This window comes from Mesoplodon densirostris, chromosome 10, assembly GCF_025265405.1.
Source record: "Mesoplodon densirostris isolate mMesDen1 chromosome 10, mMesDen1 primary haplotype, whole genome shotgun sequence".
Lineage (NCBI taxonomy): Eukaryota > Metazoa > Chordata > Mammalia > Artiodactyla > Ziphiidae > Mesoplodon > Mesoplodon densirostris.
The window spans coordinates 24,376,449-24,397,947 of NC_082670.1; the positions used below are offsets into that span (position 1 = coordinate 24,376,449).

General features: G+C 54.6%; 3 protein-coding genes across 4 annotated transcripts in view; all 3 read right to left on the minus strand.

The window, feature by feature from the left end:
- TNXB (tenascin XB) overlaps positions 1-3,720 on the minus strand; it is a 60,314-nt gene extending 56,594 nt beyond the window's left edge. The window contains exon 1 of the mRNA XM_060109182.1: positions 3,529-3,720. The gene's annotated coding sequence lies outside the window, so the exon portion shown is untranslated. The remainder of the gene's footprint in view (positions 1-3,528) is intronic.
- A 5,962-nt stretch (positions 3,721-9,682) lies between these two features.
- ATF6B (activating transcription factor 6 beta) lies at positions 9,683-19,204 on the minus strand. Its single transcript, XM_060109486.1, is given in 19 exon segments — positions 9,683-10,165; positions 10,168-10,374; positions 10,892-10,976; positions 11,118-11,229; positions 11,450-11,520; positions 11,724-11,805; positions 11,991-12,098; positions 12,257-12,436; positions 12,889-12,980; positions 13,073-13,258; positions 13,916-14,049; positions 14,211-14,342; positions 14,433-14,568; positions 14,705-14,790; positions 17,443-17,578; positions 18,101-18,192; positions 18,440-18,518; positions 18,658-18,737; positions 19,111-19,204. Coding segments are annotated over 19 exon segments (2,100 nt in total). The 5' UTR covers positions 19,193-19,204; the 3' UTR covers positions 9,683-10,145.
- Positions 19,205-19,769: 565 nt separating this feature from the next.
- FKBPL (FKBP prolyl isomerase like) lies at positions 19,770-21,188 on the minus strand. Of its 2 annotated transcripts, XM_060110588.1 has the most exons (3): positions 21,054-21,188; positions 20,447-20,880; positions 19,770-20,239 (listed from the first exon to the last, which is right to left on the minus strand). In XM_060110588.1, the coding sequence occupies exons 2-3, from the start codon at positions 20,804-20,806 to the stop codon at positions 19,772-19,774; spliced, it is 828 nt and encodes a 275-aa protein (XP_059966571.1). In that variant the 5' UTR covers positions 20,807-20,880; positions 21,054-21,188; the 3' UTR covers positions 19,770-19,771. The 2 variants fall into 2 exon arrangements, with proteins under 2 accessions (XP_059966571.1, XP_059966570.1); XM_060110587.1 differs by having other exon boundaries at positions 19,770-20,880.
- Positions 21,189-21,499: the final 311 nt, after the last annotated feature.

The following is a 21,499-nucleotide window of genomic DNA, read 5'->3' on the forward strand; positions in this document are numbered from 1 at the left end:
TAAGTGCTCGATAAATATTTATTGACTATATAAATATTTAGTCAATTTACATAGCTCAACTTAAGCCCAGGACTAGCATCAGGGCTGGAACCAAGGACAGGACCAAGGTCAGGGCTAGGACCACGGACAGTGTCTGGGGCTGAAAGTTGGTTAGAAAGAGCAGCTGGGGCAGATGCTGACCAGGGAGCAGGCCAGGCGTGGATCCTGGCAGGGCTGCATGGTACAAGCACTTTGGAAAACCATTTGGCACAGTCTACCAACTCTACTAGAGCTATATGCCAACCCTATGACCTGGCACTTCCATTCCGAGGAATATACCCACCACAGCAGTACTACTCATAATAGCCTTAAACTGGGAACTACCCAAATGTCTCACATCGGTAGAATGGATTATATAAAGTGTGGTTTGTTCACACAGTGGAATAAAATAAAGCAACGAGAACAAACCACAACTATATGCAATAACGTGGATGGGTCTCACTAACATGGGGTGGAGCAGAGAAGTCGGACACAAAAGAGAATGTGCTGAAACATTCTGTTTATGTGAGGTTTGAGTCTAGACAACGTTCATCGTCGACTGGTAGTGTTACAAGTCAGAAGTGTGGCGCTCTTGGTAGTGACCAGAGGGGGCATGGTGGGGAAATTGTGCGGTGCTAAGAACATCCTGTTTCTTGACCTCAGTGCTGGTTACCAAGTTGTGTTTGTTTGTGGAATCCACTGAGGCAAGAATTGGGGGACAAGGAGACAAGGGTTAGAGAGGAAAGGTAGTGGGGCACTCGGGGTGAACCAGGAGAGGGGGCTATGGTAACAGAGGAGTGTGCAGGGGGCAGGTTCAGGCGAAGGGTTAAGGAGAGGTGTTAGCAGGTGCCCAGTTCTTCCAGACCAGAGAGGCTGGAGTGGGAAGGAGGGCAGGGTGAGTGGTGGGAATGCTGACTGGTGAGGAGGGAAGGGACTGTGACCGGCACCTCCTTGCAACACGCACATATTTCCTGGCTTCCTACACTTAAAATTCTCCTCTGAGTCTGAGAAAAAGGAGTTTTCGGGGCTACCAGCCATCATACCCCGCCACCACCCCACGAGAGATGGAAGGGAGCTGGACTAAGGGACAGAGCGTTTCCACACGGAGAGGCACCCTGCCCGACAAAGCCTGGGCAGAGAGACCTGGCAGGCAGAGAGCCGCCCTTCCCTCGGCCCCTCAGCCCTTCTCCCAGCTTGGAGTGTAGCCTTGGGCAGGAGGTGGGCCCGGACCTACCTTCAAATCCTGTTGCCCTGTGTCTAAGGCCATGCACATCACCGGGTGCGTGCGCACACAAATACACGTACACAGACAAATGTACTCATGTGCGGTCCTCCACAAATACAAATATGAACACACTTCTTGTATACGTATACTCATATTTATCCAAAGAAGCTTGCGTCTTTGCAGGCACACACATTTGAGCATGTGCATGGGCACACACACATAATCTTCTCTTCACATTTCCTCCACACCTAGTCATTGGGTGATGCCTAAAAAAAGCTGATTTCTCATTGGCTCAGAGGGCAGCTATGTGAGTCAAAGAACTTAGTTGGAGTGAGGGGAACCACACAGGAGGCCCTTCTCCAGTGGGGAGCAGAGGATACGGGGTGCCCCACACCCCTGGAGGCCCTTGGGAGCTGTCCAGTCTCCCTACCCCGACAATCAAATCCTGCATCTCTCCCCACATGGTGGGGGGTAGGGGGAGGGTCTCTGCAGCAGGAAGGAAAGCAGCAGGAAAGAAGTGAAGCTGGTCTGAGAGGAGAGGAGTGGCCCCCACAGGCCACACCCCCAGAGCCTCCTTCCCAGTACCCCTCTCTGGCCGGGTCTCCACCCGCCCCCAGTTCCCCGTTCCCGAGTCTTGGAGGAATCCTGCTCTTCTCTCAGCACTAGGAAAGCAGAAAACTTGGGTGTCCCTTGTGTTTCCCCCTCATCACCCTCCCCTACCGCTGCATCTGGGGTGCCTGTGTGCTGTGGGGAAGGAGGGAGCACGTGGCCTCATCTTCTCGGCATCCTCCCCAGAGCTGGAGGGCTGGCAGGGATGGGGGGCATCTTCCCAAGCTATGACTCAGCGTGCAGGCTATTCATGTTGTGGCCAACTTTGACACTTCGCTCATCAGGGACTGTAGGTCCCAAGAAGTGGGGAGAGGGGCTGGCTTCCGTGAGGGATGTTCCAAAAGTGGGGGATTTTGGCCCCATCGCCATGCTTTTCTCTGCTCCTCATGGCACAAGAGGAGTGAAGGTAGAAGGATTCCAGGACTGCGAGATGAAGGAGGGAGATGAGGGCGGGCTCCAGATACTGGGTTGGAACCAGGTGGCAAGGAGATACCGGGAGAGGAGGGAGTTGGAGGATCCAGATGCCCCTTATTCTGGGGAGTAATGGGCTAGAGAAATGGGAAAATTAAAAGAAAGGACTTCTGGACCCGCAGTGGGAAAGAGTTTTGGGGGCAGTGAGAGATAGAAGGTGGGTTCTGGTCCTGCACTGAGAGACCAGGGCTGAAGGGAAAGGAAGGTTGAGGAATTGAGGTGCTGGGTCCCCAGGGGTTTGGAGGCAGGGCCAGGGAAAGAGGGGAGGGGCCGAGGGTCTGGGAAGTGGGCGGGGATTGGAAGCGGACAGACAGCAGCTGCGGTGTTTCCGTGTTTCCGAGTTGCTTCCCAGTAGTTCCTCTCAGTTCCATTTCCAGTTGTTTCCAAGCCATTAAATTCTTTCCAGGCGAGATAAGGGTCCCGCCTGTCCCACCCAGGGTGTGTCACGTGTAGGGGGGAGGTTCAGACAAACAGAAGCAGGAGAGCCTGGAAGGGGGATGGAGCGAAGACAGAGCCCCTGTGCCCCTGGAGGCATCTCTCAGTCATCACAGCCCCGCTGAACCGTGAGTCATGGGTGCAAAACTCTCTGCCAAGAACAAGTTTTAGGATTCTCTCTGCAGACTCCGTGCCCTTCCCAGACCTGAGAGTCCTGACTCTGCTTCATTTCAGCACTTCCTAAAGGCTCCAGACCCCCAGAACTCCCTCCCGGGCCTTGCAATCCACGTGCTGCCACCTGGGGAGTCCCCATCTGGGTGCTCAAAGAAGCTCCCTCGGGCACCTTCCTGGAGCTCTGGCTCAGCGGCTCCAGCCAGGGCACTTGGGGTTCCAGCAGCACTTTCCTCCTGAGGTTCAGCTGGCCACCAGCTCCGCGTGGGCCCTGGCTTCTCCAGCCCCAGCAACTCCAGGGCCCAGAGCCCCGGCTCACCGATAACCACCTCCACCTTGGTGCCACGCCTGGTCCTGTCCAAACCCCAGCATCCACGCCCACCCCTCACCAACACCCACACTGACTTGTCCTCCCAGACACACCCTCCACAGGGAGTCCAGTCCCCAGCGCATGGTCCTATTCCTTCTGCCCCAGCGGAAAGTCCCCGCTCTGGGAGGCTCTCCTGGGAGGCTCTCCTGCCAACCTTCACCTGGGGTGTGGGGATATAAGTCCCCGCCTCTCCCGGCTCTTCCTTCCTTCTCCCAGTGCTGTTCCTTACCTGAGTAACAAGCGGCTGCGGTGTCTCTGCACCTGCTCTGTCCCCAACCTTGGGAAGGGGGTTCTCGGGGCAGGGTGGGTGGGAGCCCCTTGGCAGCCCTGGGCTCCTGGATGTCCCTTTGCTTCTTCCCTGCAGCAGGGGCTCACTGAGCCGCCACCCGACCGTGGATCTGGGCTGCGACAGTGAGAAGGAGGGAGTCTGCAGCGAGCAGGGGGAGGAGAAGGGGAGGATCAGCATGAGGTCAGGGAGGGGAGCGGAGATAGGGCAGGTCCTCCCACCCTCCCGGGCCTGCCAGGCCCTCCCAACGTCATCACACACCACCCCTCCTCTCCTCCCGCCTGCATCCCGACCCCCCCGACCCCCTCCATCTGGGATCACTGGTCCCACAGTACCCTCATCTCACCCCCTCCAGCCCTCGTCCAACCTCCCACATCCTTTCCTTATCCCATTTTTACCCTTCTTCCTCACCCTAATTTCTGTCCAACTTGACAGCCCCATCCTCATGCCATTTCTCCTTTTCCTCCACCATTTCTCCACCTGTTGCCCCTGTTCTCTCCTCTCTAGCAACACCTTTCCCATGTCCAGGCCCTCTCCCTCCTCCCTCCCCTGCACCTCCCCACCTCTTCCCAGCTGCCACATTGCTCCAGCTTGGATCTTGCCCCATCTGTCTGTTGCCCAGCACCCACTCCTTCATCCCCCAACCAATTATCTCCCGGCAGGGCAGGGAGCATAGGGGATGGGTGGCAGGAGGAAGCCTCCCTCCCAAGGCTACATCTCTCTCCAACAGGGGCCTTCTCCTTGTCCCCGCCTCTGCCCCTGCCCGGCCCCATTGCTGCCACCTGCACTCTCCCCCTTTCTTGCCTTGTCCCCGTGCTGCCTCTCCCCACCTGTACTGTTCAGTCAATCTCTGGTTCTCAGCTCGGGATCAATGACCCCTTTTCATTCTCTCACCTCAGCAAATTCCTAGAGAAATGAGGGATGAGGCTTGGGCACTGGCTGGACAAGGGCTTGGCTGAAAACCAGGACATAGGAGACTTGGGAAAGAAGGTGGGGTTCAGGGGAGACAGGGAAGGGAAGCCTGAAAGTTAGGAGGTTTAGGGATGGAGAAAGAGCGAAAGGCAGGCGCAGGTATGGGGGTGGGGGCACAGATGGTGAGGTGACATTCTGGAAAGGAGAAGAGGGCTAGTGTCTGGGTGCCGCAGGGGAGCAGGGGTAGGGACAGAGGCATGGGCTGCAGAAAGAGGTCTCTTTCATATCAGGCAGAGACAGGAAGACTGACCAGAGGGCAGGGTGCTGGGCTGCTTCTCTGGTCTCATTTCCCCATGTGCTTTGCCACCCTGACAAGGGGCTGCAAAGGAGACTTTGGCCGGATGAGAAATATCCAGGCTGAGGGAGACCCCATCCCAGGCTTCACACTGAGGATAAAGTTCTTGCCACCCAGCTGCAATCCTCACCATTGAGGAGTAGCTTGGTCAAGTCACAGGTCATGGGTGAAAGGGACGTGCGGGAGGCTGTGTGTGCCCGATTCTGCCACTTGTGTTGGGGCACACGTGTCCGTACCCTGGTCAGGTCCCCAGGGTCGTGGGTGTGGTGATCCTGGGTCAGGGCACGCTGGTCCAGCACCTGGCTGTGCCCTATGCCCCGTGAACTCCCAGTGGCTGAGGGCGAAGGCTTGCATGTTCCCTCGCGTGGGTGTCCCCATGTGTCCGTGTGTCTGTGTGTGTGTGTGGCTGTTTTTTTTTTTTTTTTTTACTGGCTTTGATGGGGAGGATGAAGTCATCTTCTTGGATACAGCTGGGCTCAGCTTCCTTCCTCTGCCTTGGCCCGAAGCCCACAGAGCCTGGAATAGGTAACAGCTTCCCTCAGATCTCCAGGCAGGGGTTGGGGGAAAGGAGATGAAAGGATGAAGGAGGGTCTGAAACAGCATTATGTGGAGACAGCAGACTGCAGAGAACAGATATTCTCTGATACCCTCAGATTCTAGTAATTCTAATGGTCATATCCTTTTTTTTTTTCTTTTTGGTCCTATACCCTGTCTTTGTTTTATTTATTTTTTGTTTATTTTTATTTAAATTTTTATTTATTTATTTTTGGCCACACCACACGGCATGTGGGATTCTAGTTCCCCAACCAGGGATCGAACCCACGCCCCCTGCAGTGGGAGCATGGAGTCTTAACCACTGGACCGCCAGAGAAGTCCCTTGGTTTTATTATTTAGGAAGTATGGTCACCATAGGTATACTTGGCCCAGACAGTGGCCAGAAGACCCTGGAGAGAAAGAAGCAAGAGCTGAAACGATGGCTCTGGGGTGTTTAGGAAGTCCACTTCTGGGGAGAGACGGGATGCCAGAGTCAGAGAAGGCTGTGGGATTCCAGACATTCACAAGCTCACAGGGCATTAGAAGAAGCCACGGGAGGCCTGACAGACATAATTCCAGGTTCTGAGATAATCATTATCTAAAATGTCATCCACACCCTGGATTTCAGGCTCTTGGAGGAGCTTATGTCTTATATATGTTTGCATTTTATCAGAAAAGCACTGGGCCTCGCACAGAGCAGGTGCTTCATAAACGCCTGTCAAGGGCTTCCCTGGCAGTACAGTGGTTAAGAATCTGCCTGCCATTGCAGGGGACACAGGTTCGAGCCCTAGTCCGGGAAGATCCCACATGCTGCGGAGCGACTAAGCCCGTGCGCCACAACTACTGAAGCCCGCATGCCTAGAGCCCATGCTCCACCACAAGAGAAGCCACCGCAGTGAGAAGCTCACCCACCGCAACAAAGAGTAGCCCCCGCTCTCCACAACTAGAGAAAGCCCACGCGCAGCAACGAAGGCCCAACACAGCCAAAAATTTTATAACTAAAACAAAGAAATAAATGCCTGTCAATACTGAGCTGTGAAATGACTGGGAGAGGAGGGTGTGGCAAGAGTGTCTGGCAGGGAGCCCCAGGGCAAAGGCAGGGAAGTCCAGTGGTCAGAGCCGGCTTGCCTTCACTGAGGTGTCCCAGGCGATGGGCAGAAAGAAAGGCTGGGGTCTTATCAAGAGCTGTCTGCATGCTCTGGCTATTCTCTGAATCCTCAGTCCAGGTGTCTTCAGCTCTGGGCCTCCATCCTTGAATGAAGCTCCAAGTTCCTGTCCTACCCTCAGGAGGATAAGGGATAAAAGGTACAGCAAGGAAGGAAAGGGAAAGCCAAGGAGGAGCCAAGGAAGACACAGAAGAGTAAGGGCAACTGAGGGCAAGGGCCTGAAGGATAGGGAGAGGGAGCAAAGAGAGGCCAGGGGCTGCGATCCAAGGAAGCGGTCCCAGACAGGGGAAGATAGAAAACAGTTGTACTGCGCTTCCGTTTACAAAGCCCTTCCTACACCGCAGCACTTTATTAATCCCACTTTGTGCTGAGGAAACAGAGTCTCTTAGACATTAAGGGACTTGTCCTGGGGACTTCACTAGTGGTGGTGAAGGTGGGCCTCAGCCCAGGTTTTCTGATTTCAAAGCCCGTATTCCTCCCCTCCCACGAGAACAGCCCCAGAGAGACTGAAGACTTAGGGAAGAAATAAATGAAGGGGCTTCCGGTGGACTTGTTTGAGAAGAAAGGGTGGGTGATGTGGATTTTTGAAACTTCCTTCTGCATCCAGTTGTTATGTAGATTCAGAAGAAATTGCCAAGTATAAGTCAGGGGCGGGCAACGCTCCATTATTGAGATCCAGGGGGAGGGAGGTGGTGAGGAAGGGGAATGTGGAGAGAAAAGATTGAGCCTGAGATGAAAGATGGGAGAGAACTAAGAGGTTGGGGCTGAAAAGGGGGCAAGAGAGCCAGAGGAGGAAGGGTTTGGACCCTTAAAACTTCCTTTGCCTGGAGACATGGGTGTAGAGAAAAGGGAGGGGGGAGGACATTTCTATCTCATGACAAAAGAAAGTCACACAATTATTTTGTTCTCTGCTCTGGGGCGGGTGGGCGCCCATATTTACCAGAGGGACGGAGGTCGCTGTAGCAACCACACATCTGGGCCCCGGAATCCAGATGTGCTATATCCAGAAGCCATAGCAGAACGATGAGGCAAACGTGTGAGGCTCTCCAGTGCTGGCCCCACAGCTGGGAAGAGGACAGAGGACCGGAGTGGGGAGGTGACGGGAGAAGGGGGGGGCAGGAGGAGGAGGAGAGGGCTGAGGCGGGGGGAGGAGAGGAAGTCATGGAAGGGGACAGGGAATGTGGACAAAAGAGTGGAAAGGGCCATGGAAACGAGGTGGTGCACACAGGGTTCACAGCAGGAGGAGATGAGAAGACCCAGAAAAAAGAAAGGGAGCAGACAGTGAAGCGGAGGAGGAGGAAGGGAAAAATACAAAAACCGGGAGAAACAAACAGGTGAACAAAGAATAAAGGGTCTGAAAGAGAAGGTGGTGACTCGTGGTGGGTAGAAGGCAAAGAAAGGCCGGAAAGAAGTCTAGAGAAAAAGAAGAGGGAGAGACAGTGGGTCGGGTTGATGACTCTGAGGAAGGAAAGCAGCAGAACTGAAAGATAAAGAGGGTCTGAGCCAGAAGGGGGCCAACAGGAGGTGCAGGAGTGACAATGGCCAGCATGCTGCGGTGGCCTTCGATGGGGCTGCAGCTGGAGACCCACGTGGGCCTGGAGGGCGGCAGACTGACCTGCCTTCCCCCTCCACAGCGCACCCACTCTCCACACCTCTCCTGGTCCTTCCCACCACCCATGCCCTTGGCCAAGAGAGTCTGACTCCCGGTTCACACCACAGTGCCAGCTGTCCCTTGCCACTAAGCCAGAGGAGCTGTATGCCCCACCCCAGAGCCCCCAGTCTCAGATGCCAGCACTTCAAGCACTTTCCTGAGCTGGGGTCAGGAAAGAGAAAAAGCGAGGGGACAGTGAAACAGTGATGGACCCAGATGGGAGAAAAGCGGAACTGAGGAGAAAAGGACAATGTAAATGGAGGGAGAAAGGAGCAGGGGAAGAAAGGTGTGTCCACTAAGGACCAGGCAGCCTGCACATCATCTTTCCTCCCCATATCAACTCTGAGAAGTAGGGAGGAGTACCCCATTTTACAGATGAGGAAACTAAGGCTCAGCGGTTTGTTACCTACCAGGGACACCCACTAACAAAAGGCAAAGCAGGGACTCCAACTCAGGTGCTCTGCCTCCAAAATCCCTGTTCTCCTTCACTCACTGCCTGGATAAGGCTGCAAACGGCTCGAGGGACCTTGGGACAGGAAGGAGGCGGAGGAGCCAGGGCTGCCCTCTGGAGGGAGGAGAGGCCTAGTTCCTGGGGGCCCTAGGTTCCAGATTGCCATAGTTACTTGGTCTGTTTTCACCCCAAACACATTAATGGGGAAGCGGGGGAGCCTGGCTGAACACGTGAGGTTCTTCCCGCTTTCAGCCCTCGGCTTGTGGCCCGGGCAGCCCCTGTCCAGCCACCTGGGCATTGAGCCCAGGCCTAGCCCACACCCTCCCACTGACCCAGGACACTCCTGCAGGGCCAGGCCCGTGGTGCTGCTGGACAGGAGCTGCTGATGGGGATCCCCCCCCCCAGGCTGAGTGAGACTCGGCCCCTCACCCATCGCCCTGCTCCCCTTCCTCCTAATTAGAAAACACAGCCTTTCCTGCTGGCCCCGTGCTCCTCCTTTTCTTTCAACTGGACTCTCAAGTTTCAGTTTCCTCCAGTTTAGGGCTAAGGAGATGCTCCTCGAAGTGCCCCCTCCCTCCAAACACTGCCCCCTTCTCCACTGTGGCTCCTCCTGTCTGGGCTCACAGTCCCTGGCCCCAGCTCCACTGTTAGTTCAAGCTGCTCATCCTGGAAAGCAAGGTCGGGGAGAACCTGCAAGAATGCAGAGGACCCAGGGAGGACGCTGACCCTGAAGGGCGTGGGGCCCCCTGTCCTTCCTGTTTACTCACATTCCGGGATCTGCATCCTCCAGCCTGTCACGCCATGGGACAGCCCTCCCCCACTCCCCCCTCCCCCGCTAGACAGCAGACATACCCGCGTTGCAGGGGTGGGGATGAGGGGATGACGTGAGCTCTGCGTTCGCACACCCACCCCACCCCACCCCAGAGCCAGCCATGTCTTCAGTACTTGATTCTCTGAACACTGGCCCTATGCAAGTCACTTTCCCCCAAATGCCCCGTCACGAGACAGTTAGGCACCATTCCTTCAACTCCCTTCAAGTTGTTTATTTAATAATAAAAAAGAAGATATGCACATACATACACCTGACCTCCCTCCACCTCTCCTCCTTGACTCTCAGGAACTAGCTCCAAAATGTAAAAACTTCCCTAGTCCCGCCTGGGGACTAAATTCCCACCTCCACCCCCACAAAAGAAACAAAAGAATAAAGAGTGTACAGGAGCCCACCTACCCCAAAACTTAAGCTCATTCAACACCCTCAAAGAAAGAAGCAGGGACACGGGGTTCCACAGAAATGAGAGGAGCCCTATATTCCAAAAAGGGGTGAGAAGAGAGGAAAACTTCCCCCCACCTCCAAATAAGTGCTTAACCCCCATACCCTGTCTTTCCTTTACCAATTGCCCCCGGCCCAGGGATCAGGAAAATTCGAAACAGTCCCACTTGGTCGCCCCCACCCCCTGCCCCCCAGTTCTAAGTCAGTGTGAGTCGTAGAGGTCAGGGATGATTGAGGTAGAGGGCTGACGGGCGGCCTGGTGGGCCTGGCTGGCTGCAGAAGCTGGCAAGGGGCCACCTGTGGCATTGCCCGGGCTTGAGGACGGCTGTTTTCGGAGCGAGGGGGGCACCGTGGAGGTCTTGATGTGGATCACCCTGGTGTCCATGACCTCACACTCGATCTGCATCATCTCCTCATAGTCCCCCGGGGGCCCCCGGCCTGACAGGGTCTCTGTGAGAAGGGGGGAGTTAGGGAAGAGGAGAAGGGGGAGGCAGACGGAGAGGAGGGATCACAGCGGTAGAGGTGGACAGGGAGGGAAGGGCAGTGATGAGGAGGCGGAGCCCCAGTGGGGGTTAAGTGAGAGGTGGGGGAGGGAGTTGGCGCAGGGAGAAGGAAGGAAGTAGGGGAAAAAATGACATTGATGAGTGTGAGGTCACAGAGGAGAGGACAGCAAGAGAAAAGAAAGAAGAGTCTGGCAGATTCCCAGCCCACATCCCTCTGCCCCGCACACCCTAAGCAGCTTCACCTAGGGAGGACCTGCACCCTCATCATCCTCCCAGCAGTCTCCTGCATTTTGTTTTTCTCTCCAGTCATTTCTGGCTTCTCACCCATGCATCTAGCATCTCTCTAGAATTACCGCTCCTGTCCCCACCTCCCCCCTCAACTCCTCATGCTGGGTCTCCCCACTGGAACTTCCTTATTCCTCAATTTCAGGACCCCTCCCCACACTGGGCAGAGAAAGAATTACCATTGGGGGCCATGGCGGGCATCACCAGGGACATCTTGGGCCGAGAGGTCTTGTTGTGGCTGATGGCTGGGAGCAGCAAGTGGTCCTGGGAGAAAGAGGGGCCAGGCTGGGAGGGTGGAGGAAAAGATGTTGACAGGCTCCCCGGCCCTACTCTACAGCCTCAACCTGCAGGCAGACTGCTGGGGAACCCAGGGTGATGGGGATGGGGCCAGGAGGAGAAACTCACCCTTCGGAAGGAGACAACATAAAATGTGTCTTCCCGTCGGTCAATTGCATCCAGGAACTCTGGCTGCGAACGGTCTGGTTGGCGATATAGCTGCAGCTGGCCCACAGCATCCCTAGGCGGGCAGGGAAACGGGATTGGCGAGGAACTAAGCCCAGTGCCCAGTTCCCAGTGCGAAAGGGGGAAAGGATGAGAGAAAGACAGGAGACCCCCAGGGGATAAGGGAAGCATCATGCCATTGGTGGCAATGATGATGAGCACAGGACAGCTCCTGAGGGTATAGCTCTTTAGAGTGGAACCTCACTTAATAAATAAGTGCCCCCCGCAAGACTCACCTTTCTGGGGGCCCAGGGGGTTGGGTGGGGACTGCCTTAACTGGAGGCAACTTCTTCCATAGCTGAGACTTCTGGAAGGAGAAGTATCTGAGGATTTGAAGAGGGTGGAGGGAAAAGGGAAAAGAAACAGACAGCCCCTGGGAGCTGACGCCACCACACACCCACCCTCCTACTGCCCCCAAAGCCCCATAACAAGATGCCCACTTAAAATCCCAAGGACATTCAACCCTTGTTTTCCAGTGGCCTTCCTTGAACCAGCCCCACCCCCTCCTACCTGTCTCTCCTGGGGCCTCTGGGGCATCTTCCGCCGGCCTCTCTGGTGGCGCTGGACCCAGCCACTCAGCTCATCAGCAAGCCTGGGGAAGCAGAGAACGGGTAAAACCTCTGTGCCAGGCCAAGACTCCCACTCTCCTCGCCCACACATAGGAGGGAAGAGGGAGGGCACGGAGAGCTGGTGCTTCAGCACACAAGGAGAGCCAGGCCGTCTGCGGAGGGGCCTCGGGACAAGAGGGAAGATGCCCCAGTTGTGAATGCCCCACACCTCAGGGACTCGGTTCGGTTGAAGTGCCGGCAATCGGAGGAGAGGAAGAGCTGGTCCAGGTCTCTCAGCAGCAGCTCCTTGGTGCCCCCAGGGAAGGCTGTCAGGTTCCTGGAGTGAGGGAGGGACGAGGCATTGACCTGAGGCTGCCCAGTGCTCTCCCATCAACGGAGGTCATGCTGGCGAGAGGGCAACTCCAGCTCCCCTCAAAAGGAAACGTAACTCTGGGGGAGAAGACACACTCAGAAGAGAGAGGGCCCTCTCCTCACCTGAAACGTGGCTGGCCCAAGGAGCTGGGCTGGGTCTCCTTGGGACTCTGGGAGGGATGCTGGGGGTGCTCGACTCCATGAACTGGCTCTAGCGCCGAGAACTCCAGCAAGTGTCTCTGGGGTCGAGGCTGCTCTCTGCTCATCCGAGGAGAGATGGGAGCTGGAGGAGGCTCACTGATGCTGTGGATAGGAAAGGACAGAGCACAAGGAAGAATTCCAGCTTTACTGAGGGGCTAGTTAAGAGGGAGGGCTCTACAGATAGCCCACCTGGTTCCGATCTGTTCTACAAGACTGAATCTCTTCATCTGGAGGACGGAATGAGAACAGTCCCTACTCATCGAGCCAGAAAACATGAGAAAAGGAGAGTGCTTATCCGAGGGCCCGGAGCTCACTAAGCACTTAATCGTCACTATTTTTATCAATGTTCTCACCACCATCTCCTCCAGGACATAACACTTATGAGAGCAATGAGGGAACAAGAAGGGACTGACTGGATACACCCACCATCAGTGCCAAGGACGCCAGAGCTGTCTGTGTGCAAGTAATGAACGTGACTGTGCCAGAGCAGGCAATCAGGCAGCCGAGGTGTGGGCTCCACCCAGAAGGCTCTGGGGAGGCAACGAGGGTCTCACCTGACAGGCCCAAAGTTGAAGGCAACGAAGAGAAGGAAGACCATGATGCAGACCACCTTCCTGTTTCCAGACCCTAACTTGAGCTCGCTGTTCTAAGATGCAGAGAAAGAGAGAAGCCAGAGAGGGGGAGTCATCCCAAGGAGCCAGTACTCCCACGGGTCTCCCAAGGACACCTTGGTCTTACCTCGGCCAGCAGGGCCTCCAGCCGCCGGCGGAGGGCAGCATTCTCCCGCCGGAGCTGCTGGTTGTCGGCCAGCACCGCCTGCAGCCGAGCTTCCAGCCCCTGCAGATACTCTTTCTTCTTCCTCCGGGACTGGCAGGCCGACTCCCGGTTCTTGATCATTCGCTGCTGCCGCTTCAGCAGCTTTGCCTAGGCACAAAAGGGTCAGAGAGAGAGGGCAAGAGGGGCGGGAGAGGGGCATCACACCCTCCAACTCCAGGGACCGATCACCCAAAGCTCACACGGGCCACTCTCCTGCCTTCCTAACCTCTACCTACAGAGCCAGAGAGAGGTTCTTCCTCTCTGCCAAAACGTTCCAGGGAAGGGGCCCTTCTCTCAACCACTCCCTAATCCTGTTCCTCAGAGCTGAGAGAAGTTAGACTATAGGAGGAACTTCCCCCATCCTGGTTCTTGGTGGAACCTCAGTTCCTTTCCTTGATGGGTGGTCTTCCTTCTTCTCAATTCTCCTTTTTAGGACCCGAAGTTGAAGCTTGCTAAAATTAGAGAACAGTTTACCTGGTTTTCCCCTAGGAAGCAGCCTCCCTCTTCTATAACACAGTATGACTCCCCCGCCTTTGATTTACTAAGACCACGCCCACTTCTCCATCTGCAGGGATAGCAAACCCAAGGATCCTAAAACTACACGGAGTAGATACTCATATACACAAGAGGTCCACTTTAACCTTCAGAACCGTCTTACAGGCCTGCTTCCTCACTTTTGGCTCCCTTCTCGCTCCACGGTTCTCTCCCACGACAGCTCTCTTCCCATCACTAGCCCTACCCCTCTCCTCCCCAGTAAATGCTTACATCCACCTCAGGAGGGCAGGAGTTCCCAGGCATAGGAGCTGGAACAATGCTCTTCCTCTCAGGCCGTGGAGCAGGGGGGGTCAGTCCCTCAGGCTGGACTCGAATAGCACCTTGGATGAGGACAACTGGGGACACTGGGGCAAGTGGACAGGAGAAGGAGGTCAGAGAGCTGGAAGCCAGGTGGGTTCCTTGTGTCCACACCCACACCTGAGCACCCAAGCGTCGGGAGGCTCAATGGCTGTGAGCCTCCCGAGAAGGTCAATCCAGGCCACCTCCTTCTCTCCTTCTTTAGTACCTGGGGGTGGCTGGACAAGGGGCTGCAAAAGGACAGTGGTGCTGGGAGGCACAGCTCTCGGTGGCATCGGGACAGTGGTTATCACCACAGGTTTGGGCTGCAGTGGTGGCTTCCGGGCAGGCAGGGGTTTGCCTGAAGGAAGGTGAAAGGAAGGAAGGAAGAAGAAATGTCAGGACTATAGGCCTCTTGCGAGGGACTCCAGGTGTCAGGAGGCCTCGTTACCTGAGGAGCCATCAGAGGACAGGCCCATGCTGATCTGGACAGCTCCAAGTGGGGGGCCTGAGACATCCCGCAAGAGACACCCTTGAGGGGATGGGGACTCTGTCTTCACTTCCAGTACCTCCTCTCCTATAAAAGCCTACGTGGGGCATTCCAGAAGATATGTGAGTCAGGAGGAGTGCTGAGGAGACGGAGCTGAAGAAGAGAAAGCTCTCACACCTCTGAGAGTCAGAAGGAACGCACCGGCGTGCTGGAGGAAGGAAGTGGACGCTCACCTGGCTGGGGGACTCCGCAGAGAGCAGGGAAGCCTCTGAGTTGATGGAGGAAGATGGAGAGACAGGCTCTATCTTAATCTGGACATCTGCGGGACAGTGGGATGAGACAAAAAGCTGGATATCAGACAAACACTGAAGGAGAAGAGGGCTAAGATGGGGAAATGGGACACATGGTCATTTCTCCTTGTACCTGCAAGGAAAACTCTTCTGGCCCAGGAGGGCAATCCAGACGAGGGGCACCATGGAGCTGGTAATCTGTTGCCTCTCCTCCTACCTCTTTACCCAGGACTCCCTTTCTCCTTCCGTGGCCCCTATCAGTTGTTTCCCCCACTGCTCAGTTTCCCCCAAGGCTGTCCTTGTGCTTCTGCTCTCCCTCTTTCTTCCTCACACATCACATGGAGGAGACCCAAGCAGGGGGATTCGGCAGCATTCGTATGGGCCCAGATTCCTGTCTGGCTGGATTTCCACCTCATCCTGGCTCAACGCGATCACGCGTCGCCACACTGACAACTGCCCAGTCTGCATCTCTACCCTTGACTGCCCCCCTGCACCCTGATCCTCACTCCCAAGCTGCCTGTTGGTCACTTCCATTCTCATGCCTCGCCGTTCACCCAAATTCAACTGGCCTTAAACAGGGCTCACTGCTTGTCCCTTCATACAGATTCTCTTCCTACTGTCAGCCTTCAAAGCTCAGTCACCTCTGAGCCTTCATGGCTTCTGTTAAACCTATCTATAAAAAAAAAGAAAAAAACCTATCTGTAAGACTTGTTGATTGCCCCATGGAGGTGAACCCATCTGAGGGCCAGATTTAGCCCCAAGGTCAATGGTCCGCTACTACCTCTGGTCCACAGCACGCATTTGGATACTTAATTATATGATTGCCACTACTGCTATTTCAAAATGTCATATCTACTTATATATTTTGATAGGTAATACAGTCATATGATACAGAATCCCAAAGGAAGGAAGGGGAATTCAGTGAAAAGGGAATTTCATTCCCTTCCTTGTCAACCAGACACCCAGATCCCCTCCTCAGAGGTGACCACTGTTTGAGCTATTAACCATGTGTTATAACCCTCATGAAACTCTCCAAAAGCAAGGACTATGTCTTATGCTTCATGTCTATCAAAGTGATGGGTAAAGTACAGGGCCTCAAAAAAATACCTAAATACCAGGGGAGACTCTGACTCCAAAAACACTATCCTTTGCAAAATCATCAATAATCTTTTTGCTGTTATAGACTTTTCAATCCCTATTTTCTTTGTCCTCTTTGTAACATTTAATCGTATGCTGGATATGAGCTGTTTGTCCCTGCAAACCCACTCTCCATCTTTCCCTGCCCTACTCTAAGGCCCGCGGGAAAACATGAATGGAGTGCACCCTGGGGCTCTCTTGCCATCTAGCTTCTGGTTAAAGTTCAACCAAAAGGAGGCGGTGCTAGGAAACCCTGAAGTCGCTTTGAAATCAACACTCAACGCGTCCCACACTGAATTCACCACGTGCTCCCTGACCAGCGGGTTCCTGCTCCTGCAGGCTCTGTCCAGTGATCGGTACCCTCACCCACCGGGTGGCTGCCCTAGCCAGAAACCCAGGCACACTCTTTCACCCCTGTCTCTCTTCAACGCCCAGGGGGGTCACTGCACTCATGCATTCTAATTCATGCTTCCTCAAATCTGCCTTCTTCTCAGCAGCTGAGTATCTTACTTGAGTAACTGCATGAACCTCTTTCTTGGTCCTCCTTCTGCCTCCAGTTCAGTGTCTCTGCAACCCACTCTCTACTCTGCCACCAGAGTCCTCTTCCTAATCATATTGCCCTTCTGCTTGACTCTTCAAAGGCTCCCAACTGCCCACAGGAAAAAATCTAAGAGTCCCTTAGCAGGGTTCCTACCTGGCCCTACAGCCTCTGCATCTCCTGGCCCGTCTGTACTCCCCCTCCTCACGTCCTCTCTAAAGAGATGCAGGTTCCTTACAAACACAACCAGTCCCCGTGTTCTTCTTCTGGCTAATTCCTATGTGTCCTTTGAAACTCGGCTCAGGAAACCCCTCCGCCAAGAGTGCACCCTTGAGCCAGCCCCAATCGGGTGAGAGGCCCCCTCTTGTGAGCTTTCAGGGCACCTGTAACAGTCTCTACCCTAGAATTAGCACACTTTGCTTGGCTTTCTTCCCCCCACCACACTACAGGGGCCTCAAGTCAGTGTGGTGGTAACGTGTTCTTCACCTTTGCAACTCCAGTACCGTGTCCAGTATCTGGCATGGAGTAGCTGCTCAATAAACATATACGAGTAACTAAACTCAATAACGCTTTTCAAAACAGCACAAACAATGTTATTTGTAGAATCCAGGAGTTGGGTATATGGTATTCCAACTTTTCTGTATGCTTGAAAATTTTTATAATAAAACCTTCAGGGGGAAAGTCACATAGATAAAAATGCCCTAAACTGTCTGCAAGTTTATGCAAAGCAATAGGAAGTTAAATCACACAACAGGTGACTAGGAACAAGAAAAGAAAGAAAAATCATCCCCATTTCTTCCGTGCTTCCCTGGCTGTGATTTCCTGAAATCCTCCCTCCTGCTCCTGGCCTCTCTCCTGGTTACCTGCCTTTTCTCCTCCCCACCTTTTCCTCCCCGTCCTGCTGACTGCACTCCCGCTTCCCATACACACATGCGCATGCACGTGTGTACACGCATACATACACTCTACCTTGGTAAAGCCTGAGGATGGTGCAGGCTGTTATTACCTGAGGCATCATCAGAGGTGGGGCCCACATTGATCTGGATGGTTTCAAATGGGGATGTTGGATCATCTCCCAGGAGGCAGAGTGAGGGTGTCAAGGACTCTGACTTCACAACCAGCACCTCCCCTACACCAGAGGCCTGGGTAAGAGTGGGGGTAAAGCAGGGGGGACAGAAACAAGGAAAGAAAAAAAGGACGTGTTGAGAGTAAGAGCAAGAACAAAAGCTTTCGAGCTTACAAACCACCAATTACTTGACGTTCATACTCAGCATCTCCCTAGGCTGTGTCTGGCCCCTTGTTCTCTCTTTCTATTTTATTCCTGGGAGGGGTGATGAAGTCTCATGATTTCAAATATTGCCTTAGAGTGGACAACTTGGGCAAGAACAGTTCCAGAATTCTCAGCAGTTAACAACTCTCTTCTTCCCAGGCCTCCCATGGCTGCCACATTTCTCTGTATATTAAAAAACTCCACCTTCAATTCTAGACAACCGAAGAATGGAAATGTGAAAAATGAGGATATAAAAGAAATGGCAAAGGCAGAAAAGAAGCCCCTCACCAACACCCCATGACTCACAGCACACAAATCATTCCCTCAGCATCTATAGGTGAAGTCAAGGGAGCTGAGTCCCTGCCACAGACAGTAGGAGGGAGATGACTCTCACCTGGCTGGAGGGCTCTGTAGAAAGGCGCGACGATTCAGAGCTGAGGGAGGAGGAAGAGGAGGGGGAGGATGGCTCAGACTTCACCTGAAGATCTGGAGAGAAAGGGGTTAGAAAATAACCTGGAAGCAGAGCTGACAAGAGTCCAAAAAGTGCCCAAGATTATGGGGTAAGGACCCCTCACTGGGGCAAGGGGGAACGAACACATATAAAGAATCAAAGAGGGAGACGAGTACACAGGCAATCAGGTGGAGGAAGCGTGAGGATAAGAGGAATTGCAGTTTCTGGGAAACAACGGAAGATCAGGGTTTCTGGATGAGGGAATCACACAGGGTAGCTTACCTGGGAAGATAGGCAGAGAGTCCCAGGGGGGTTCAGGAGGGCTGACATCCATCCCCAAGTCCAGGGAACTGCTGCCAAACTGAATAAGGGAGGATATTAGATGGCAGGAGTGTGGGGATGAAGGGGTGGCTCCAGATGACCTCAGGCCTGGGTTTGAGTCCTGGTTCTGCGACCACCCTCACCCACCAAGCGTAAAAGACCAGGCTGGGGAGCGATACCGGGACATCCTGCTCCGGGCAAAGGAAGAGCTGCGTCTGCTCCTCGGCCACTTCATCCAGGCCGGCGTATAAGGTGCTGTCTGCAAGAGGTGCGGAGGGTCGGGGGGTCTTCCGGTAGCGCAGCCTTCGGATCCACACAAAGCCCTCGACCCATCCCTCATTGGCTCGGCTCGGCCAGACCCACCGCCCGCCCACTTGAAAAGTGATATAGCCAAAGAACTTCAGCCCCTCCCTCCCCGACCCCGGAACAACTCCATATTTCCGCAGAAGCGGAGGTCTTCCCCAACTCCCGCATCCCCCAAAAGCACAACTAGGCTCCCGTTCCGCCCTCCTTCAGATGGTGCGTTTCGTATTTGCCCAGCCTTCCTCTTTGGGCCTCCGCTACCTCCTGCGTGCCTCAGGGTCACAGTACGCCACAGCCCTCTCCCCTCCCCGAGGCCTCACTCCGCGCACCCCAGTCCTCCGGGCTCAGCAAATTGTCGGTGAAAAAGCGCGTCGGGTCCGCAATCTCGCTGAGGAGCATCAGCTCCGCCATCTTTCCCCCCCGCCCCCCCAACCATGAGACGGCTCCCAAGGCCCGCCTCTCCCCATCATCAACTAATAAGTTGGCTCTTAAAAAAAAAGGGGGCGGCCCGGAAGCTCTACCGACCAGTAAGAGACCTGGGCACTGAGCACATGAGTCAATAGAAGAGGAGGCTGTACAGGCCGGGCCAATGGGAGTGCGGCAGGAGGCTAGCACCTCCGTAGCATCGGGCAGTGAAATTTGCGCATGCGCCAAACAGGACCCAGCTAGAAAGCGCCTAAGAAATGTAGCTCCCAGGTTTGGAAGTCACGCTGTCTCCCGCAGCGTGTCCTAAATTTAGAAGTGTAGACGGCTTCTATTCATCTTCGGAGATGGATAAGCCCCCCAAAACATAGCACACGTGACCATATGGCTTTTTAATGGTAAAAGGGTAAAGGAGGACACTGAGACCACTGCTACCTCCCCTAGGAAGGCAAAAGCTGGGAGTGGGATATGGGTGAAACCCTCCCTCTGGGCCCCCCCCACCCCCCAAATCTCACAGCATAGACCACACTTCACAGGTTCCTGTTTCTTTTAAGGTTTAACTTTTAATCAGCTAAACATCTTGCGCAGTCCCTGAGCCAGCCCTGCATCCTGTTTCTTTCCCTGAATGATCACCTTTCCCAGCTCCTCCTGGGCTGCCCGGTTTTTTGGGTCTACCGCCAGCACCTTCTTGAGGTCAGCAGTTGCTTTTTCCAGGTTCCCAAGAGCAGCCTGGGCAACCCCCCTTCGGTACAAGGCCTTTAAATGGCCAGGCTCCCGTTCCAGAACCCGGTCACAGCTCTGGGCTGCCAAATGGGGCTGCCCTAGCAGCAACTGACAGGCAGCCAGGTTGGCATGAAGGACAGTTTGTTCCGGAGAGCCAGGTGGGGGTAAAGTCAGCAACAGCCGAAGAGCCCGTCCATAGCATCGGGCAGCCGATTCAGGATTCCCAGCTCGGAATAATTCTGTGCCTCTTGCACGTTCTTCCCTGGCCAGGGCCTCCTTCTCAGTGGCCTCCAGTTCCCAGGAGTCCCGGCCCTGTGTGAAGGAGGCCAGTGTGAGCCTGACAGGAGGTCCAGAGCACCCAGGGAGCTGAAGCTCTGCCTGCTCGCCTTGACACATGGACTCCAAGCATTTCTCTATGAGCTCCCCCCAGGTTTCTTCCCTCCATGGGCCTAACCCCATAGTTAGCTCTGTCCAGCCCTCTGGCAGCCCTGACCCCAAAGTAAATCCAAAAGCCTGTACCCGGCAGCGGGAGCCCAGCTTGGGTTTGTCCAAGCCATGGCCACGGATTATGATCTTCTTGACAAAGCTCCCATCCGGACAGTACCAGAGATCAGAGGTTTGAAGGGGCTCTGGCACCTCACTGGCTGATCCATGAGACTTATCAGAGTCTCCTTCAAGTCCAGTGGCCAGTTTTTCAGTTTCTTGAGGATCCTCTAGAATTTGGCTGTCTGGATCTGGGCTCACTCTGAGCTCAAGGATTTCAGTAGGAGGGTCACGGGGCTGCTGCCTAATCTGAGTAGTTAAATCAAGGTTCTTTTCCCATTGTTGCTGCGGTTGAGAGGTGTCCTCTCCCACTGGATTGACTGGTGGCGTCTCCATTTAGGCGCCTGGTCCTTTCCAATGTGGGTAAACAGTTTTGGTCAGAAAGGGATGGACCAGGTTCAGGTCCGCACCTGATTAAAAAAAATAAATAAAAATAATGTCATTGGCAGGAATGTTATTTAGATTCCTTTCCCGGCTCGAGCCTCCGTTCCAACCCCGAACTAACCCAGAACTATAAGTTCCACAATTCCCTGCGGCTTGGGTAGCCGTCCCAACTACGGACACCGATCGAGTCAAAAAGTACCTGGGCGGTCGAAGAGCCTCGCCTGGCGGCAATAGCCGGACCCTTCGAATCACCTCTCTTTCCGAAGCTAAGTGCTACTGAGGTACTGTCCTCGGAGTCTTGCCCCAGGCGGAGAGGACGGTCGGGAGGGGGTGGGCAGGGGACAGCTGGACAGAGACACTGACGGCTAATCCTGGAGCCCGCGAGACAGCGAATCTAGTTAAAATCCTGGCAGCCAATCGGGAGGAGGGAGAAGTCTGGTTAGCCCGCCTTTTGTGCGTGACGTCATTTCCCCCACACGCTCTCCCGCCACACCCCCGTAACCGGGAAGCTCCAGGCCTTAGCAACCGAGCTAGGCCAAATCAAACCTAACTAGGCGAGGTACGGCTGGCCAGGCTACTGAGAGTGAAAATCTAGAGAAGGCTTGGAATGGGAGATTGGGGCGAATGAGAATATAGCGGGGAATG